General features: G+C 43.3%; 2 protein-coding genes across 2 annotated transcripts in view; both read left to right on the top strand.

Moving 5' to 3' along the window:
* Positions 1–21,638, top strand: part of LOC112431548 (protein NLRC3-like) — a 32,978-nt gene extending 11,340 nt beyond the window's left edge. Inside the window, exons 4-7 of the mRNA XM_076881171.1 lie at positions 8,380–8,553; positions 12,947–13,120; positions 20,325–20,498; positions 21,174–21,638. Of these exons, the coding sequence (XP_076737286.1) occupies positions 8,380–8,553; positions 12,947–13,120; positions 20,325–20,498; positions 21,174–21,183 (532 nt within the window). The 3' untranslated portion in view covers positions 21,184–21,638. The remainder of the gene's footprint in view (positions 1–8,379; positions 8,554–12,946; positions 13,121–20,324; positions 20,499–21,173) is intronic.
* LOC112432436 (protein NLRC3) overlaps positions 1–22,580 on the top strand; it is a 3,307,575-nt gene that overhangs the window by 1,560,072 nt on the left and 1,724,923 nt on the right. The window lies entirely within an intron of this gene.

The following is a 22,580-nucleotide window of genomic DNA, read 5'->3' as shown; positions in this document are numbered from 1 at the left end:
TCTTGATGCTCCTGTACCATCTCTCTGTCATCCTCCTCGCTCCCTCTTTGCACTCACAGTCTTTGTGCATCATTAACACTCACATGTGGAAAACCAAAGTTTTACTGGGCAGAAGATGATCATCAGTGACTCTGTCTTTAAAACACTCTTGTTAGAAATGTACGACTTTAATGTGAAACATTCAGAGTTTTTTCTCTTGTTGTGTTTGTTTGAAGCTGCTTCCTGTTGGCTTCAGCTGTTTGGAGTTTCCATTTTCTAAACTTCTACATTCTGAACCTTCTTCAGCTCTGAACAGATGATGAAACACTGAATGATTTCAAGCACTTTGTCTAATAAACTTACATCTTTCATTCTCTATACAGATTGGAGGACTGTGATTTGTCAGAGATCAGCTGTGATTATCTGGAAGCAGTGCTGAAGCTCAACCCTTCGTATCCCAGAGAGGTGGACCTGAGCTACCACAAGCTGCAGGATTCAGGAGTGAAGCAGCTGTGTGTTCTTCTGGAGAATCCACAACATCAAATTGAAACTCTGAGGTCAGTCTCCACGTTTTAGTTGTGCTGACACTGTCGATCTGTGGAACTAAAACCTTTCTACAGGAAGTCTGGTTCAGCTCTTTGTAGACCTTCTAATCTCTGATGCTCTGAGTCTTACTCAGTAGGTGATGCAGAGTTGTGAAGCCGATGTGGGTGAGGACACTCGCCCAGCTCTAACTACTTTGACGTCCAGGCGGCTTCCCTGCTTGTCCTGATACAAACAAACCTGAGTAACCTTGCAGGTCAGATCTCATCAGTCACACCTGTTATGGCAGCTCTCCTCTAGATTGTAGTTCTTGTTAACCTGGGATGGTTTTAGAAGCCTGGACCACAGACTGCAAGGGAAGATATTACTGGGAAAGGCCAAAGCAACCTATTAGACCCATTAAACACTAACATAGATGAATACTCAGATTTAAACCTTTATTGTTTCACAAAGGGTTAAAAAGGGAACGTCCACAGTTTAGACTGCAGCAGATTTTATTAAAGCAGTTTGACAGGAGCAAAGCAAAAACACAAAGAATAAGTGTTTCACATATTAATACATATAACATAATAATAAAAGAAAAGCAAAATAATGATACAAAAGAATGAAAAAGCTGTCCAGAGCAGCAGGATGTCTGAGGTCTGCAGAAACACAAAAACACAGCAGCTAAAAATAGTTGTTGAAAGAAAACGAGGTGGGAGCTGCTGATTCCTGAGCTTTGATACTGGATTAGCTTCAGTAGTTATTCCCATCACTGCTGTAGGAGCTACATTTAGTCACAGCTGATTGTCTCCTTTGACCAATCAGAAGACTACTGTTGTAAAAACAAGCAGACAAAGAACCAATGAGAGTGAAGAACAGGATAAAGAGCTCGTGTGATGGAGGCAAAGCAATAATCAGCAGACTGTAGCAGTTTCTATCTGGATGAAAGTAGAAGGAGCTCAGCGGAGCTCAGTCCCATATCTTTGGTTAGAAACAACATCAGTGATTTCCTGCTGCTCGAGATGATTCCAGCAGCTCTCATTACAGCAGCTGATGAGAGAAACAGCTGATGGCTCACAGCTCGTACACTGTTGGATCTCCAGATGTTCACGTGGCTGAAGTCTGTGAAGAAACTGTGGTCCACGTAGTTCACACGGCCTCAGATTGGACCGAGCTCCCTGGATCACTGCAGCATCCTCAGCTGGTACATGGACGTCTCTGCTCCTCAGTCTTGGAGCCCCTGCAGGTCCGTCCACACCACCAGGGTCTTCTCACTCACCTTTCCTTTGTCCTCGTCCTTCATCGGCCGTGCTGCGGTGTTGTTCCCACGATGCAGTGCTGATGTTCCCTCCTTGAATGCACAACAAGTACGGTGCTGGTCTTTCTCGGGTGGAGCAGAGACAGATTGAAGTCTTTCAGGCTTTAGTGCCGACTTCCCTGACAGAGGCTGGACTCCATGGTCTGCACAGGAGGCTTCTACACTGTGTGGAGGTGACTCCTGGACTTGAAGACAGGCTGCAGGTACATGTGTGATGAAGAGGACCTACAGCAGTGTGATGGAGCTGCAGGTGTGAAGGAAGTCCTGCTGTCCTGTCCCACCCTCATCTTTACTTCCTCTGTCTTCTCTGGACTTGTCCTCCTGTTTCAGAAACAGCACTGCTTCATGCCGAGGGTGGACGGGAGCGTTGGCTCTGATTCTTTTACCGTCCACCACAAGGAGACACTGATGCTGACCTCCTGATTCATCTGCATATGTTCTGCTTCACACTGCTCACCTCCACCAAAGACTTCACAAACATCTTCTTTCTTTGAGTCCAGTTTGTCCCACAAACACTTCCAAATCTCCTCCTCTGAGATTCTGCAGCTTCTTGCAGTGTGACTCAGCTGACTTCTGACAGACCACAGACTGGCACAGCATCCACATGTGTCTCCTTTCAAACAGGCTCTTGATGTTTCCTCCCACATCATTCTGGCCTCTCAGTCTCCTTTGTTCTCCAGCTCTGTAGCTCCAGCTGGTGAAGCTTCAGTTTTCCATGTTGGTAACAGTAAACTACAGCCTCTGCTGTCAGCTGGGTAACTAAACAGAGCTGCAGCACGTCTCTGCGGTGGTGCTACATCCAGCCTGCAGACGGCCGTCTACATGTTGTAGTGGTTTACAGTCACCAGGGGGCGCTGTCCCAGCCATGCAGGCAGTGGGCTGCTCTGCTTGTGCTGTTGTTGGTGAAGCTGAAGTGAAAGCGAGAGTTAAAACCCTGAACAGTGTCCACTGAGCTTCTCATGCTCTTCTCATGCTCAAAGAAGTTTAACAGGAAGGACGACTCGTCCATCAGGCGTCCAGCTGTCCGTGACCGTGTCCACAGCAGAGTGTGACCGAGGCTTCATGCTAACACGCACACATGAAGCTAATACCACCACGAGCAGCTGCTCAGTGGATTTGGAGGACAAATGTCTGCAGCTTCTCACAGGCAGTATGCAGAATGTGGATCTCCACAAAGACTGTGGAGAGCTCGTCCCACACTCTAAATCCAAACTTGTCTGCACAAAACTTCTCACACGTTCCCGTCACAAGTGTCTTCTAAGTGAAGCTACCAGGTTCAGGTCCAGCTTGTTTATCTGGAGCTGCAGGAGATGATCCATCCTCACAAAGCAACACAGCAGATATGCAAACACACAACACAACCAAAGGATTCTCTCTGCATGTCTGTGGCTGATGCTGCTGGAACGAAGCTGTTTGAAACCTTGTTGTTCTGCACTTTGGGACCAGAAGAGGAAACTGAAGCTCTGTGCAGAGGGTCCAATGGAAGCAGCCAAGCGCTGTAAGTGTCTGCTGTACAGGGATGCTGGTTCAGCTGTGGCTCAGTTTCACAGTGTGACTCAATAAAAGCAGCAGGAAATCAAAGCTTGATGCTTTCATCAGTGTGGAAATAAGAAAGTTTCCTGTGACAGACGCTGGAGCTCTTTCACTCTCAGCTTCACAGTTTCAGCTTCAAACTTCTTCCAACATGTTTCTAACACGGCCACATTCCACCTTAATGGAGCTGATATCTTGTGCATCAGCACATTTTCTAAAGGCAGCGATCACATCTTTAGTTTTGGATGTTTAACTGCAGATTGTTTATGTGTTTATAGCACATTAATTACAGCAGCAGCGTTGACCACAGTGCTGTACAAGAATCCAAAATAATGAGTAAAATAACTCCTAATATTAATATCACACATCAAATATCAAATAACTCTCATGCTGTATTAAAAGCCAGTGAATACAAATGTGTTTTCAGAGCAGATTTACAGAGACTGACAGCAGGAGCTGGGGCTGTTCGATAGAACGATGTATATATGATGACCATATGAAAACGTCTATCGTTTCATATCACGCTCTTTGTTTCCTGCTTATGTGTTTGTGTTTTCCAGATAAAGCTTTCAAAATAAATCTGAAGATCCTGTTGAGAGTTTTCAAAATAAACACAATACATTACTGCGGTCGCTCGTTTATCGAGTTACGTTCTAAAAATAAGTCTCAGAATGAAGTAGCAGCTTTATGTTTTACAAGTATTATAGAAGTTTTAAGGCAGTTAAACCCTCACTGCACACTTTCTACACTTTTCTCAGACAGGCATGAACATTTTCACACTTTTCTCTCTTGTTTAAACAAAGTTCAAACCTTCATAGAAAAATAAGTTCATTATTAAAGAGTGAAAGCAAAGTGTTTCTGAAACGTGTCAAATCAGCCTTTGCTGGCATTAAATGAGCTTCTGTGTGAGGAGCACTCGTCCATGGCCTGGGCTCCTCGCTGTCAGGTAAAGTTTCATAAAGCTTTTGAGTTTTTCTGCAGATAATGTTGGTGTCCAGCACGATGTTCTTTTTCCTGCGGTCACTGAGCCACAAAGCCAAAGCTGACTCCATCCTTACGATGTTCTTGTTGTGGACAGTTACAACCTTTTTGCCTCCTTGTTGAAACTATGATGGTCAGCATCTTCCTCTGCCTTTGGCTGCTACCACAGGTGCAAAACGTCTCGTCATCATTGTTGTTTGTTGGGACAAAACGTACAACATACAGCACTGCAGAGTCACACTGCTGTAAATTTGAACACATTCTGTACTGTACAGGAGACACGGCACGAGATTGGCTGACAATGGTCTACAGCCAATCAGGACGCAGAACACAATGCGCTGTAAAAAACAAAAACATGCAAAATTGCACAAAAAAGATCAGCGAAACAGCGAGGCCGCCAAAGGTGAACTGTGTTACAGCGAGGGACCAGCGTATATGTGGTTGTTGGGACGATAAATGTCTTTGAGCTTGTGTCAGAAGACGAGCTGCAGCTTTCTGGACCAGCTGCAGTCTTGCCAGGCAGGTCCCACTAACTCCAACATATAAGGAGTTACAATAATCCAGCTGGGGCGTCATGAAAACGTGGATCGCCCGTTCAAGGTTTTTAAAAGATATAAATGATCTCACCTTAGATAAAAGCCTCAGTTTGAAGAAAGACCGCTGTACAACTGAGCTCAGCTGTTTTTCAAATTGCCGTCAAATATAAGCCCCAAATGTAATAATGCGATTTAATAAAAGAGCTGAACCAGTCTAATAGAGCGCCCTTGATGCCGCCATGCTCCAATGGTGAGGTCAAGATGCTGTGGTCAAGGCAGCGGTCAGATCCAAAAGCACAGCGGAGTCTCCTGATCAGTGGCTGATAAAAGATCATTAAGAACTTTTCAAAGTGCAGTTTCAGTGCTGTGAAGAGCTTTAAAACCAGACTGAAACCTTTACAACAGATTGCAGCTGAACAAATATAATCTTTTACAAAATCTTCGACAGGAAGGGAAGCTTTGAAATAGGCCTGAAGTTTGAGCGGACAGAGGATCCAGATCAGGTTTTTAGTACAGGCTGTACAACAGCATGTTTCAAACAGGCTGTACAACACCTGAACTAAGACTGCTGTTAAAAATCGCTAAGATGTCGGAACCAACAACCTTTAAAATCTTTTTAAACACGTGTTGGAACAACATCATTTGGACAAGATGATGTCTTTATAGCATCACATCGTTCCTCCACCTGATCAAACCACACAGGCTCAAACTGATCAAAAACAGCTGAGCAGGTGAATATTTTAGCCCCGGTGCGATCTCGGGCGAGAGTATCGATGATGGCCAAAGGGCAGCGTCCAGCTCTACGGCCGCTGAAGAGCAGACTCAACAGACGCGCGTGATGTGGATCCTACTGCTCTAAAACTGGAGCTTCTTCAATCCATTAAAGAGGACATTAGTACGCTGTTAAAAGAAGAAGTCAGAAATGCATTGAAAGAAGATTTTGACAATATAAGGGCTGACGTGCAAGGACTGAGAAATGAGATCGCTAACAGCATGGCGGCGACGTGCGGCAAAGTTGATGGAGTAAAGGTTAGAGTGAAAGAAGCTGAGGATGGGCTGTCAATGTGGAGCGATGAGGTGACCACCCTGCAGTCTACAGTAGAGAGTATGAAGGAGGAGCTGTCTGACCTGAAGGATAAATGTGATGAAGGCAGGAAGCGGAGAGCTAACATCCACATCATAGGGATCCCAGAGGGCCTGGACTCGAGCTCCTCCACGGCCGTATCCGTGCTACTACGTGAAGTGCTGGGTATGGATAAAGACGTTATTGTCGACCGCTCACACAGGAGCCCTATCCTGAGAAAGCCAGCTGGTGACCCGCACGCCGTCATAGCCGAGCGTCACTACTACCAGGATTGTGTGGCTACGCCGTGCCAGGGCCCAAGCCCCGCTTGAGTTTAACGGACAACCTATTGCAATATTACGACTGGGCGATATGACCCAAAGTTCATATCTCGATATTCTTTAGCTGGATGGCGATATACGATATATATCTCGATATTTTTGAAGCCAGAAAGTACCAACAAAAAGAGAGTTCTTAGTCAAAGCTGTGTCCCAAATCTCACACAGGCACATTTATTAACATACAGCGTAGATGTACATGAAACAATTACTCAGAAATAAATGATCAGCATTTATTAAATAATAATGCTCCATAAATAAAAGAAAACAATGTTGTGTTTGTGCATAACAAAAAGCTCACAATCGTGCAGTCAAAATGTAAACAGACGCTGAGCATAATAACAAGCAGCTGCTCTGTTCCCAGGTTCTACTGCGTGACTGACAGCCTGGAGTTTGAAACCCTCTTTGTAACCGTGTCTCTTACAGGTGCCATTTATGGTCCTTATACACACTCAATACAGTAATATTACGTTGAAGCAGAGTACGTATCACTCCGCGAGGCTCCTCGTAGCTGTAATGCTCCAACAATCCATCAAGCGGTGCGGCCTCGTAGCTGAGCAAAGTCGTACCAAAACATCTTTTGAAAGGTTTCTGAGCGCCGTGTAGCACATAAAATCGGTTCGAGGTCAGTAAGCACAACCAGAATTCATCCATAAGGCGCACTGTCGATTTATGAGAAAATTACAGGATTTTAAGTGCAGAAAATATAGTTTATGGTTTTCCTTTGATCTTAGCAAATATCTACGCCTCTAATTGGGACGATCACAGATTTTTCACTAATGTCTTTGCGCGGCTCCCCAATATGTCATCACACAATATCATCTTTGAGGGAGACCTAAACTGCTCATTATCTGCTATGGACCACAGTTCACACAAAAGTACACTTAGTCCAAACTCAGCATGCGTCATTCAGAGCTTTCTTGATAATTATGGGCTGGCTGATGTATGGAGATTTCATAATCCTGCTTCACGTCAATACTCTTTTTTTTTCTAATGTCCATAAAACATATATTTGTATAGAAAAACGTCTCCCTTTAGTTACAGAATGTGATTATAAGACTCTGGTGATTTCTCCTCTTGTTTTTTCAATGTGTATTCCTGATGCCTGCTCCAACTATCAGCCATGGAGATTCAACTCAGTGTTGTTAGCAGATGAAGAGTTTGTCAGTTACAAAAGGTCTCAAAGACATTTTTTTTCTATCAATCAGACCCCAGAGATGTCATCATCAGTCATTTGGGAATCTCTAAAAGCATCTGAGAGGCCAAATAATTTCATTTTGTGCCAAACAAAGTGCAACACTGAAAGAACATCATCCATAAATATTGAGTAAGAACTGGACTCTCATACAGCGAGACTCAAATGCCTTTAAACATCAGCTTATCCTGCTGATCCAAGTCCAACACTGAGTTTGTAAAAACATGTTTGTCAATCATTTTGTTTGGTTTCTGAGGAAAAAGATTCAATAACTTGCTGCTAATACACAACATTTCATCATATTTCCTCATAACCCTCTTTTGTCTGACCATTTGATCCCATTTGAATTTGCAATAAAGGATCCACAGAGTTTGGTGACAATAATGACAGTAGATGTTTGTGTGAAAGTGCTGGAAGCAAATGAGTGTGTGATGTTCTTTCAGTGTTGCACTTTGTAGACGCTCCCTGAGCACTGGTCTCACAGCCAGCTGCACATAGAGACCAGTGTTGTTAGTCCAGGTCAGAAGATGACTTGTTGGAATGAAAATGAGCTTGTAGTTTGTCTGCTTTAATAATGTGACTGGAAAAAGGTGTTGGACTTCAAATATGTCCATTTCTGTCACACTTCACCTTTAAAAGTGAAGCCATGTGGTTCCTGGAAGGAAAAACACGACTTTTTCAAGTCTTTGTCCTGTTTTTATGAGAAATGTACGACTTTAATGTGAAACATTCAGAGTTTTTTCTCTTGTTGTGTTTGTTTGAAGCTGCTTCCTGTTGGCTTCAGCTGTTTGGAGTTTCCATTTTCTAAACTTCTACATTCTGAACCTTCTTCAGCTCTGAACAGATGATGAAACACTGAATGATTTCAAGCACTTTGTCTAATAAACTTACATCTTTCATTCTTTATACAGATTGTGGAGCTGTGGTTTGTCAGAGATCAGCTGTGATTATCTGGCAGCAGCACTGAAGTCCAACCCCTCCCATCTGAGACAGCTGGACCTGTGGGGAAACAACCTGCAGGATCCAGGAGTGAAGCATCTGTGTGGTTTCCTGGAGAGTCCAGGATGTAAACTTGAAACTCTGAGGTCAGTCAGCATGTTTTAGTTGTGCTGAGATGAATATGATGTGAAAGTTGTGCTGACACTAAACTGCAGACATCAGGCTGATATTATACTGATCCACACTGAGGATCTTCATGGTAAAGTCTGTTTTCTTCTTCTCTGGTTTAGTCCATTGACTGCAGCAGAACAATGTTCACATTTCAAACAGTGATACTCAACGTATGGCCCGCGGCCCACACGCGGCCTGCCCACCTTTCCTGATTCAGAGAGAGGGGACCCTGATTAACTGTGTAGCTTCTTCCTCACACTTCTAAGTATCAGACACAACAATGAATAATCCACAGCTGACTGTCTTTAGCAGGTCAAAGGTCACGGCACACAGCAGACAGTCAGAAATATTCTAACTCTGATCATTTATCAGTTGTGACACTGTGAGACTTGATCAGAGGTGTGATCATCACAGCAGAGGCCTTTGTGTCAAAGTCACTGAGGATCAAACAGAAACACATGAAGCAGATTTTCCTCTTCTGGCTTTTTATAGCAGATAACCTTCAAAATATTCTGCAGTCGATCAAAAACTGAAGCAAACCATGAAGCAACATGTGAACATGAGCTGATGCTGCTGAAGTGAAGCAAAGTTACAGAGGTTTGATTACAGACACAGCTGAGAGTTTGTAATCTGTCATCATTTTAAAAAGTTTCCATGGAACAGCAGAAATGAGGCTTTACTGTCAGAGGCCGACAGCACTGAACACAACAGCAGACTGGTGGCTAATAAACAGTGAATGATGCAGAAACAGATGTTTGAAGCTGTTCTTGGAGTACACTGAGAGAGAGAGAGAGCTGTGCAGGCAGGAACAGCCAAAGTCAGAGAGAATTCATGAGCATATTGATCAAACGTGAAGCAGAGTTTGGATCTTCTTTTGCTGCTGCTTCACTCAGTTTTGGTTGGAGACAGATGAAACCTGCAGCTTCAGGATCTGTGAGCTGTCCACTTTCAGCCCCGACGGCGTGTCCGTGTACGTGCCGTCGAGTGAACGATCCACGCTCTGTTTTTCCAACTTTGTGTGTTTAGCTGCTCTCATTTACTGTTTTAGCTTTTTGCTGCTTGTTGAAATAGTTTGTGAGCTTTAACCTGAGATTCTGGCAAAATACATTTATATTAAACATCGATTCAGGATTGAATGAATCAACATCGTTTTATTCAAATTAAAACCATTTAAATGGGAACATGAATTTTTTACAGCCGCCTCTAATGCTGGGTAATGTCAGCTGGTCCATGTGCAGCTGGCTGTGAGGCTCAGGGAGCGTCTACAAAGTGCAACACTGAAAGAACATCATCCATAAATATTGAGTAAGAACTGGACTCTCATACAGCGAGACTCAAATGCCTTTAAACATCAGCTTATCCTGCTGATCCAAGTCCAACACTGAGTTTGTAAAAACATGTTTGTCAATCATTTTGTTTGGTTTTTGAGGAAAAAGATTCATTAACTTGCTGCTAATACACAACATTTCATCATATTTCCTCATAACCCTCTTTTGTCTGACCATTTGATCCCATTTGAATTTGCAATAAAGGATCCACAGAGTTTGGTGACAATAATGACAGTAGATGTTTGTGTGAAAGTGCTGGAAGCAAATGAGTGTGTGATGTTCTTTCAGTGTTGCACTTTGTAGACGCTCCCTGAGCACTGGTCTCACAGCCAGCTGCACATAGAGACCAGTGTTGTTAGTCCAGGTCAGAAGATGACTTGTTGGAATGAAAATGAGCTTGTAGTTTGTCTGCTTTAATAATGTGACTGGAAAAAGGTGTTGGACTTCAAATATGTCCATTTCTGTCACACTTCACCTTTAAAAGTGAAGCCATGTGGTTCCTGGAAGGAAAAACACGACTTTTTCAAGTCTTTGTCCTGTTTTTATGAGAAATGTTCGACTTTAATGTGAAACATTCAGAGTTTTTTCTCTTGTTGTGTTTGTTTGAAGCTGCTTCCTGTTGGCTTCAGCTGTTTGGAGTTTCCATTTTCTAAACTTCTACATTCTGAACCTTCTTCAGCTCTGAACAGATGATGAAACACTGAATGATTTCAAGCACTTTGTCTAATAAACTTACATCTTTCATTCTTTATACAGATTGAAGAGCTGTGGTTTGTCAGAGATCAGCTGTGATTATCTGGCAGCAGCACTGAAGTCCAACCCCTCCCATCTGAGAGAGCTGGACCTGAGCTCCAACAGCAACCTGCAGGATCCAGGAGTGAAGCATCTGTGTGGTTTCCTGGAGAGTCCAGGATGTAAACTTGAAACTCTGAGGTCAGTCAGCATGTTTTAGTTGTGCTGAGATGAATATGATGTGAAAGTTGTGCTGACACTAAACTGCAGACATCAGGCTGATATTATACTGATCCACACTGAGGATCTTCATGGTAAAGTCTGTTTTCTTCTTCTCTGGTTTAGTCCATTGACTGCAGCAGAACAATGTTCACATTTCAAACAGTGATACTCAACGTATGGCCCGCGGACCACACGCGGCCTGCCCACCTTTCCTGATTCAGAGAGAGGGGACCCTGATTAACTGTGTAGCTTCTTCCTCACAGTTCTAAGTATCAGACACAACAATGAATAATCCACAGCTGACTGTCTTTAGCAGGTCAAAGGTCACGGCACACAGCAGACAGTCAGAAATATTCTAACTCTGATCATTTATCAGTTGTGACACTGTGAGACTTGATCAGAGGTGTGATCATCACAGCAGAGGCCTTTGTGTCAAAGTCACTGAGGATCAAACAGAAACACATGAAGCAGATTTTCCTCTTCTGGCTTTTTATAGCAGATAACCTTCAAAATATTCTGCAGTCGATCAAAAACTGAAGCAAACCATGAAGCAACATGTGAACATGAGCTGATGCTGCTGAAGTGAAGCAAAGTTACAGAGGTTTGATTACAGACACAGCTGAGAGTTTGTAATCTGTCATCATTTTAAAAAGTTTCCATGGAACAGCAGAAATGAGGCTTTACTGTCAGAGGCCGACAGCACTGAACACAACAGCAGACTGGTGGCTAATAAACAGTGAATGATGCAGAAACAGATGTTTGAAGCTGTTCTTGGAGTACACTGAGAGAGAGAGAGCTGTGCAGGCAGGAACAGCCAAAGTCAGAGAGAATTCATGAGCATATTGATCAAACGTGAAGCAGAGTTTGGATCTTCTTTTGCTGCTGCTTCACTCAGTTTTGGTTGGAGACAGATGAAACCTGCAGCTTCAGGATCTGTGAGCTGTCCACTTTCAGCCCCGACGGCGTGTCCGTGTACGTGCCGTCGAGTGAACGATCCACGCTCTGTGTTTCCATCTTTGTGTGTTTAGCTGCTCTCATTTACTGTTTTATCTGTTTGCTGCTTGTTGAAATAGTTTGTGAGCTTTAACCTGAGATTCTGGCAAAATACATTTATATTAAACATCGATTCAGGATTGAATGAATCAACATCGTTTTATTCAAATTAAAACCATTTAAATGGGAACATGAATTTTTTACAGCCGCCTCTAATGCTGGGTAATGTCAGCTGGTCCATGTGCAGCTGGCTGTGAGGCTCAGGGAGCGTCTACAAAGTGCAACACTGAAAGAACATCATCCATAAATATTGAGTAATAACTGGACTCTCATACAGCGAGACTCAAATGCCTTTAAACATCAGCTTATCCTGCTGATCCAAGTCCAACACTGAGTTTGTAAAAACATGTTTGTCAATCATTTTGTTTGGTTTCTGAGGAAAAAGATTCAATAACTTGCTGCTAATACACAACATTTCATCATATTTCCTCATAACCCTCTTTTGTCTGACCATTTGATCCCATTTGAATTTGCAATAAAGGATCCACAGAGTTTGGTGACAATAATGACAGTAGATGTTTGTGTGAAAGTGCTGGAAGCAAATGAGTGTGTGATGTTCTTTCAGTGTTGCACTTTGTAGACGCTCCCTGAGCACTGGTCTCACAGCCAGCTGCACATAGAGACCAGTGTTGTTAGTCCAGGTCAGAAGATGACTTGTTGGAATGAAAATGAGCTTGTAGTTTGTCTGCTTTAATAATGTGACTGGAAAAAGGTGTTGGACTTCAAATATGTCCATTTCTGTCACACTTCACCTTTAAAAGTGAAGCCATGTGGTTCCTGGAAGGAAAAACACGACTTTTTCAAGTCTTTGTCCTGTTTTTATGAGAAATGTTCGACTTTAATGTGAAACATTCAGAGTTTTTTCTCTTGTTGTGTTTGTTTGAAGCTGCTTCCTGTTGGCTTCAGCTGTTTGGAGTTTCCATTTTCTAAACTTCTACATTCTGAACCTTCTTCAGCTCTGAACAGATGATGAAACACTGAATGATTTCAAGCACTTTGTCTAATAAACTTACATCTTTCATTCTTTATACAGATTGTGGAGCTGTGGTTTGTCAGAGATCAGCTGTGATTATCTGGCAGCAGCACTGAAGTCCAACCCCTCCCATCTGAGACAGCTGGACCTGTGGGGAAACAACCTGCAGGATCCAGGAGTGAAGCATCTGTGTGGTTTCCTGGAGAGTCCAGGATGTAAACTTGAAACTCTGAGGTCAGTCAGCATGTTTTAGTTGTGCTGAGATGAATATGATGTGAAAGTTGTGCTGACACTAAACTGCAGACATCAGGCTGATATTATACTGATCCACACTGAGGATCTTCATGGTAAAGCCTGTTTTCTTCTTCTCTGGTTTAGTCCATTGACTGCAGCAGAACAATGTTCACATTTCAAACAGTGATACTCAACGTATGGCCTGCGGCCCACACGCGGCCTGCCCACCTTTCCTGATTCAGAGAGAGGGGACCCTGATTAACTGTGTAGCTTCTTCCTCACAGTTCTAAGTATCAGACACAACAATGAATAATCCACAGCTGACTGTCTTTAGCAGGTCAAAGGTCACGGCACACAGCAGACAGTCAGAAATATTCTAACTCTGATCATTTATCAGTTGTGACACTGTGAGACTTGATCAGAGGTGTGATCATCACAGCAGAGGCCTTTGTGTCAAAGTCACTGAGGATCAAACAGAAACACATGAAGCAGATTTTCCTCTTCTGGCTTTTTATAGCAGATAACCTTCAAAATATTCTGCAGTCGATCAAAAACTGAAGCAAACCATGAAGCAACATGTGAACATGAGCTGATGCTGCTGAAGTGAAGCAAAGTTACAGAGGTTTGATTACAGACACAGCTGAGAGTTTGTAATCTGTCATCATTTTAAAAAGTTTCCATGGAACAGCAGAAATGAGGCTTTACTGTCAGAGGCCGACAGCACTGAACACAACAGCAGACTGGTGGCTAATAAACAGTGAATGATGCAGAAACAGATGTTTGAAGCTGTTCTTGGAGTACACTGAGAGAGAGCTGTGCAGGCAGGAACAGCCAAAGTCAGAGAGAATTCATGAGCATATTGATCAAACGTGAAGCAGAGTTTGGATCTTCTTTTGCTGCTGCTTCACTCAGTTTTGGTTGGAGACAGATGAAACCTGCAGCTTCAGGATCTGTGAGCTGTCCACTTTCAGCCCCGACGGCGTGTCCGTGTACGTGCCGTCGAGTGAACGATCCACGCTCTGTGTTTCCATCTTTGTGTGTTTAGCTGCTCTCATTTACTGTTTTATCTGTTTGCTGCTTGTTGAAATAGTTTGTGAGCTTTAACCTGAGATTCTGGCAAAATACATTTATATTAAACATCGATTCAGGATTGAATGAATCAACATCGTTTTATTCAAATTAAAACCATTTAAATGGGAACATGAATTTTTTACAGCCGCCTCTAATGCTGGGTAATGTCAGCTGGTCCATGTGCAGCTGGCTGTGAGGCTCAGGGAGCGTCTACAAAGTGCAACACTGAAAGAACATCATCCATAAATATTGAGTAAGAACTGGACTCTCATACAGCGAGACTCAAATGCCTTTAAACATCAGCTTATCCTGCTGATCCAAGTCCAACACTGAGTTTGTAAAAACATGTTTGTCAATCATTTTGTTTGGTTTCTGAGGAAAAAGATTCAATAACTTGCTGCTAATACACAACATTTCATCATATTTCCTCATAACCCTCTTTTGTCTGACCATTTGATCCCATTTGAATTTGCAATAAAGGATCCACAGAGTTTGGTGACAATAATGACAGTAGATGTTTGTGTGAAAGTGCTGGAAGCAAATGAGTGTGTGATGTTCTTTCAGTGTTGCACTTTGTAGACGCTCCCTGAGCACTGGTCTCACAGCCAGCTGCACATAGAGACCAGTGTTGTTAGTCCAGGTCAGAAGATGACTTGTTGGAATGAAAATGAGCTTGTAGTTTGTCTGCTTTAATAATGTGACTGGAAAAAGGTGTTGGACTTCAAATATGTCCATTTCTGTCACACTTCACCTTTAAAAGTGAAGCCATGTGGTTCCTGGAAGGAAAAACACGACTTTTTCAAGTCTTTGTCCTGTTTTTATGAGAAATGTACGACTTTAATGTGAAACATTCAGAGTTTTTTCTCTTGTTGTGTTTGTTTGAAGCTGCTTCCTGTTGGCTTCAGCTGTTTGGAGTTTCCATTTTCTAAACTTCTACATTCTGAACCTTCTTCAGCTCTGAACAGATGATGAAACACTGAATGATTTCAAGCACTTTGTCTAATAAACTTACATCTTTCATTCTTTATACAGATTGAGTCTCTGTGGTTTGTCAGAGATCAGCTGTGATTATCTGGCAGCAGCACTGAAGTCCAACCCCTCCCATCTGAGAGAGCTGGACCTGAGCGACAACAAGCTGCAGGATCCAGGAGTGAAGCATCTGTGTGGTTTCCTGGAGAGTCCAGGATGTAAACTTGAAACTCTGAGGTCAGTCAGCATGTTTTAGTTGTACTGAGATGAATATGATGTGAAAGTTGTGCTGACACTAAACTGCAGACATCAGGCTGATATTATACTGATCCACACTGAGGATCTTCATGGTAAAGTCTGTTTTCTTCTTCTCTGGTTTAGTCCATTGACTGCAGCAGAACAATGTTCACATTTCAAACCTTCAAAGAAGAAGAAAAATCCTCCACTGGAAAATTCACTGTGAAACTCTCAAACTCTTCATTGCACCTTAAAGTCTGTCTGACACTGAAATCCAAAGCAAAATGTGCGTTTGCTTTACAGACAGCAGTCCAACACAAACATACACACATCATCCAAAACACAGTCCAACATCCAAATCTCCTCCACTGCCAGCATGAATGATGGGAAAGAGAAGGAGGAACACTCTGACATTCAGGGTTAGAATGAGTTTCATCAAGCAGACTGTGAAGATCAAAGCTGCATTAGAAAGCTTACATGAATGAATGAGTGGACAGAAGTGGACAGAGATCATCTGAAGCACTTCAAAGGCTTTAAATCAGCACATTTCTCTTTATTCTTTATCAACTCTGTTAGTTTCTCTCAGTTTTCTGTGGAATGAAGCTAACAGCAGGCTAATAAGATGCTGACCAATAGGTTTCTATTAAAGGTTGTAATTTGTATATGAAAAAGTGCTTTGGCTCAGCAGGGATCAGCTTACAGGTAGAATACAGCTGCTGGATGGGATTAGCATGTCATAGCTATCTACCAAACTGCTAACTGGGGGATTTCAGGCCATCTATGGATCATTTTTGCTAACTGTTTATTCAGCTTAGGCTCACAGGGCTGCAGCCTGTGCCCTAGCTGTCATAGGGCAAGAGGCGTGGTCCACCTGCACAGGTGAGCAGTCCATCACAGGGCCAACAGAGAGCGACAGAGAAGCACTCCCTCACATCCACACCTACAGCCAATGTAGAAGCACCAATGAACCTAAGCAGCATTTCATTGGACTGTGGGAGAACATCCAACCTCCACAGAAAGGCCCAGCTGACCAACAAGCTTCAACCTACAACCTTCTTGCTCTAAGGCACTAGTGCTAACCACTTTTGCCCATTTCAGCCCAAATCCTGCATCTTCCTGTTTCTGACTCCAGGCCAGCTCCACTAACACTTTCTCATCAGACACTGCCACCTAGTGGAGGAAGTCTTAGTTCCATTTGAAGCTTCAGATTACAGTTAGTTCCTTTACAAAGAGGTGGAGGTGGTGGGGCCACAGCACCATCATCACTGAGTGCCATAGGACACTTAACCTTTGTTTCCATATGCTGGGAACTTCCTGTTGTTCCAAGGAGGACTGGAAAATGTGTGAAAATCTCCCAGTCAGTTCCTCACAGCACACTTCAATCATTTCCCTCCCACAGCATCAGGACCAGGGCTTTTTCTCTCTTTGGTCCCACTAAGAGATTTCCACACAAACACCTCATCAGTGGGACTCTCAGAGCTACCAGCCCTTTGCTACAATCACAAAGCTCTTCATTGAAATCAATGATATCAAAGCAGGAATCAAATGAGTCCAAGTCTTCTGCTGATTCAGCATCACATTCATCTTTGCTCCTTGTTCTGCATCCCCACCATGGACTTCATTCCTTTCCAAGCCAGCCTTGAGTGTCCTTTATTCAGCTCATCCTCTGCTTTACTTTTACACCTGATTTTAGCTGCTTTATCTCTCTTTCAACAGGTTTCTGTGCCTCAATCTTTTTCTTCTCTCCCTCATAACAAGACAGCTTCTTCTGCCTGAGAACATGTTGGAGTGATTTACTAATCCAGGGCTGCTTATTGGGGAAAATACTTCCTGTTTCCAAAGTAATCCCCATTTTTCCCAGAAAGAAATGTCAGTAGAAATCGATGATCTAAGTGAGAACATGAGCCTTTAAAAAGTCCCAGTGGGTGCAGTCAAAGCAGTCCCTCAGTCCCAGTATAGAGTCTTTGGTCCAGACTGGAACAACTGTGTGCCCAGTTTGAGCTCTCTTCAGTGCTGTGACCTGACAGACCCAGAGGGGCCATCACATCACATTTAGAAGCTCCCCTGATGGAGCCACAACACATGTCCAATACTTAGTCTGTCTTGTTGGACCAACTGGAAGAAATGATTCAAGGACTTAGTCACAGAACAGAGATTCAAATCTCCAAAATCCAACTGGCTGCATCAGGACATATAGTCTGAAACTCTGCACAGTTTCCTGTTTGAAGCTGCTTCCTGTTGGCTTCAGCTGTTTGGAGTTTCCATTTTCTAAACTTCTACATTCTGAACCTTCTTCAGCTCTGAACAGATGATGAAACACTGAATGATTTCAAGCACTTTGTCTAATAAACTTACATCTTTCATTCTTTATACAGATTGAGTCTCTGTGGTTTGTCAGAGATCAGCTGTGATTATCTGGCAGCAGCACTGAAGTCCAACCCCTCCCATCTGAGAGAGCTGGACCTGAGCTACAACAACAAGCTGCAGGATCCAGGAGTGAAGCATCTGTGTGGTTTCCTGGAGAGTCCAGGATGTAAACTTGAAACTCTGAGGTCAGTCAGCATGTTTTAGTTGTGCTGAGATGAATATGATGTGAAAGTTGTGCTGACACTAAACTGCAGACATCAGGCTGATATTATACTGATCCACACTGAGGATCTTCATGGTAAAGTCTGTTTTCTTCTTCTCTGGTTTAGTCCATTGACTGCAGCAGAACAATGTTCACATTTCAAACCTTCAAAGAAGAAGAAAAATCCTCCACTGGAAAATTCACTGTGAAACTCTCAAACTCTTCATTGCACCTTAAAGTCTGTCTGACACTGAAATCCAAAGCAAAATGTGCGTTTGCTTTACAGACAGCAGTCCAACACAAACATACACACATCATCCAAAACACAGTCCAACATCCAAATCTCCTCCACTGCCAGCATGAATGATGGGAAAGAGAAGGAGGAACACTCTGACATTCAGGGTTAGAATGAGTTTCATCAAGCAGACTGTGAAGATCAAAGCTGCATTAGAAAGCTTACATGAATGAATGAGTGGACAGAAGTGGACAGAGATCATCTGAAGCACTTCAAAGGCTTTAAATCAGCACATTTCTCTTTATTCTTTATCAACTCTGTTAGTTTCTCTCAGTTTTCTGTGGAATGAAGCTAACAGCAGGCTAATAAGATGCTGACCAATAGGTTTCTATTAAAGGTTGTAATTTGTATATGAAAAAGTGCTTTGGCTCAGCAGGGATCAGCTTACAGGTAGAATACAGCTGCTGGATGGGATTAGCATGTCATAGCTATCTACCAAACTGCTAACTGGGGGATTTCAGGCCATCTATGGATCATTTTTGCTAACTGTTTATTCAGCTTAGGCTCACAGGGCTGCAGCCTGTGCCCTAGCTGTCATAGGGCAAGAGGCGTGGTCCACCTGCACAGGTGAGCAGTCCATCACAGGGCCAACAGAGAGCGACAGAGAAGCACTCCCTCACATCCACACCTACAGCCAATGTAGAAGCACCAATGAACCTAAGCAGCATTTCATTGGACTGTGGGAGAACATCCAACCTCCACAGAAAGGCCCAGCTGACCAACAAGCTTCAACCTACAACCTTCTTGCTCTAAGGCACTAGTGCTAACCACTTTTGCCCATTTCAGCCCAAATCCTGCATCTTCCTGTTTCTGACTCCAGGCCAGCTCCACTAACACTTTCTCATCAGACACTGCCACCTAGTGGAGGAAGTCTTAGTTCCATTTGAAGCTTCAGATTACAGTTAGTTCCTTTACAAAGAGGTGGAGGTGGTGGGGCCACAGCACCATCATCACTGAGTGCCATAGGACACTTAACCTTTGTTTCCATATGCTGGGAACTTCCTGTTGTTCCAAGGAGGACTGGAAAATGTGTGAAAATCTCCCAGTCAGTTCCTCACAGCACACTTCAATCATTTCCCTCCCACAGCATCAGGACCAGGGCTTTTTCTCTCTTTGGTCCCACTAAGAGATTTCCACACAAACACCTCATCAGTGGGACTCTCAGAGCTACCAGCCCTTTGCTACAATCACAAAGCTCTTCATTGAAATCAATGATATCAAAGCTGGAATCAAATGAGTCCAAGTCTTCTGCTGATTCAGCATCACATTCATCTTTGCTCCTTGTTCTGCATCCCCACCATGGACTTCATTCCTTTCCAAGCCAGCCTTGAGTGTCCTTTATTCAGCTCATCCTCTGCTTTACTTTTACACCTGATTTTAGCTGCTTTATCTCTCTTTCAACAGGTTTCTGTGCCTCAATCTTTTTCTTCTCTCCCTCATAACAAGACAGCTTCTTCTGCCTGAGAACATGTTGGAGTGATTTACTAATCCAGGGCTGCTTATTGGGGAAAATACTTCCTGTTTGCAAAGTAATCCCCATTTTTCCCAGAAAGAAATGTCAGTAGAAATCGATGATCTAAGTGAGAACATGAGCCTTTAAAAAGTCCCAGTGGGTGCAGTCAAAGCAGTCCCTCAGTCCCAGTATAGAGTCTTTGGTCCAGACTGGAACAACTGTGTGCCCAGTTTGAGCTCTCTTCAGTGCTGTGACCTGACAGACCCAGAGGGGCCATCACATCACATTTAGAAGCTCCCCTGATGGAGCCACAACACATGTCCAATACTTAGTCTGTCTTGTTGGACCAACTGGAAGAAATGATTCAAGGACTTAGTCACAGAACAGAGATTCAAATCTCCAAAATCCAACTGGCTGCATCAGGACATATAGTCTGAAACTCTGCACAGTTTCCTGTTTGAAGCTGCTTCCTGTTGGCTTCAGCTGTTTGGAGTTTCCATTTTCTAAACTTCTACATTCTGAACCTTCTTCAGCTCTGAACAGATGATGAAACACTGAATGATTTCAAGCACTTTGTCTAATAAACTTACATCTTTCATTCTTTATACAGATTGAAGGACTGTGGTTTGTCAAAGATCAGCTGTGATTATCTGGCAGCAGCACTGAAGTCCAACCCCTCCCATCTGAGAGAGCTGTACCTGAGCTGGAACAACCTGAAGGATCCAGATGTGAAGCAGCTGTCTGATCTTAAGAAGAGTCCAGACTACAGACTGGAGACTCTGAGGTCAGTAGAGTGATGGAGTGAGTGGGTGGTGCTGTCAGCAGTATTGTACTAAACACAGTCAGTATGAAACAAAGATCCAGTGTTTCCTGTAAAGCTGCAGCTTCTCAGTGAAGCTGTGAGAGGAGAACGGTGACAGGCTTCAGGATTGGACACAAACACTTCCTGTTTCTCACCCTTATGGTCACCATAGTAACGGCTGACACGCTCTGATCAAACACTGTCAACAGCCAATCAGCTCTCTGAACAAAGCAGCACGCAGACCAATGACTGCATTGATTTCCAAGTTTAAAGCAGTGAAGAACACAGTCTGTAGGTGAGGAAGAATTTAGTGAGAGCAGATGTTTGGATGGAATTCCTCCAGTTAACAGCTGGAACCGTCCATCTGGATTGTTGGGCTTGTTGTTGGGGTTCCTACAGAGCTCAGAGTGGACACACCAAGGTTCTTCTAATGAATGAAAGTCCAAACTCAAACTAGGAGGGAAAAACATTTTCAGCAACTTCAATAAAAATCCAAAGATTAGAAAAAGTGAAGCAACAATGAGTCCTAGTACAGTCCCAGCACTGACGTCCCTGCTGCTCTTTATACTGGATGTGCTGCATCACTGACTGACAGCTGATGAAGAGTCTCTGGAAACACTCGTTTATCTCCTCTGCTCTTCCTCCTTCTCTCTGCAGGTGGAGCTGATGATGGTAAACAGGACGGTGTGTGTGCTGAGAGAGGAGCAGCTGTGTCCTGATGATCCAGAGAGGTTGAAGCAGCAGCAGCTTGTGTGTAGAGACGCTCTGACTGGGCCATGTTACTGGGAGGTGGAGAGGAGAGCTTCATCCAGCAGTGACTGACAGAGGAATGAAGTGCAGATGACTGTCAGTGCTGCAGAGTGAACTGCTCTGAGAACAGCTCCACTGTCAGACACAATGTAGAGTCCAGCATCAGCCCTGTGTGTCCCTCTGGATCTGACAGAGGATCATCAGTGTATCTGGACTGCTCTGCTGCTGCTCTGTCCTTCTACAGTCTCTGCACAGTCTCTGTCTCACTCTGGAAAGATTTTACAACTTGTTGTAATTACAGAACGTTAATATAATATTCAAACATGTGATCTTCTCTTTATTTCTGAATCTTTACCAAATAAAGAAAAACCAAACGAACAAACAGAAGCTGTCGTGTCCTTTTTCACCACATCTGTGAATCTTTTCTGTGTTTTTCCTCTTTTCCTCCTTCCTGCAGCTCCATCTTCATCATTCTGTGTCCAGTATATGTGAACACGTCCAAAGCATCTGAGCCTCATGTTACCCGTTTGTGTGAGTTACGCCTGTCGTTGTGTTGTGGTGTATAAATAAGGGGCAGGAGACAGCGCTGGATCTCTGAGTTCTTTACTCTCAATTTCTGCAACATCTGCAATATCTAGAAATGCAAACCTGTGAGCTGTGTGTGTTGTGCGTCTGCTCGGCCACCTCTCCTCCGGCCGTGCTGGAAGCAGCTGTGCGTTTGACAGTTTTATCGACTCGACAATAATCGAACAAATTAAATGTTCAAAAATATCAACTTAAGCACTTCAAAGTCAACAAAAAGCTTAAAACAATGAAATAATATTTCACTGACAAAACAACAGCTCATAAGAACGATACACAAAATAATACAGAAACAAACAAATAAAAGTTATTAACCAGGATCCATGTTTTTGTCACAAACACTGAATCAGCTGATTCACTCTTTATGTTTCTGAGTTTGTTTTGTGATTATAGTTCTGGTTTCTGTTTCTGTGTCTTCACTGTGTCCCACGTCTCCTTACTTTGGACTGTCTGTCCTGTCACTGAAGGTGTCTGCCCAACAAGGACGTGGTGCTGAATGCATCCAGACCCCTGCTGACTGTCTTTGCAGCTTCGGTCAAAGGTACAGTGTCCACTGTGACCCTGAGAGCAGGACACAGCCAGAGGTGAGTCAGCAGTTACAAACTAAACGCTGCTGACATGAATCAAACTGCTGGATAACCCACTGCTCATGAAAATGGCACCTTTCTGTTGCTTTTTGAGATTACTGAGAATATTTGAATTGTGACTCAGATGGCAGATCCAGGCTCTCAG

The sequence above is a fragment of the Maylandia zebra genome, unplaced genomic scaffold (assembly GCF_041146795.1).
Source record: "Maylandia zebra isolate NMK-2024a unplaced genomic scaffold, Mzebra_GT3a scaffold03, whole genome shotgun sequence".
Classification (NCBI taxonomy): Eukaryota; Metazoa; Chordata; class Actinopteri; order Cichliformes; family Cichlidae; genus Maylandia; species Maylandia zebra.
The sequence above is the reverse complement of the archived record's forward strand: the minus strand, read 5'-3'. Positions and strand labels throughout refer to the sequence as shown.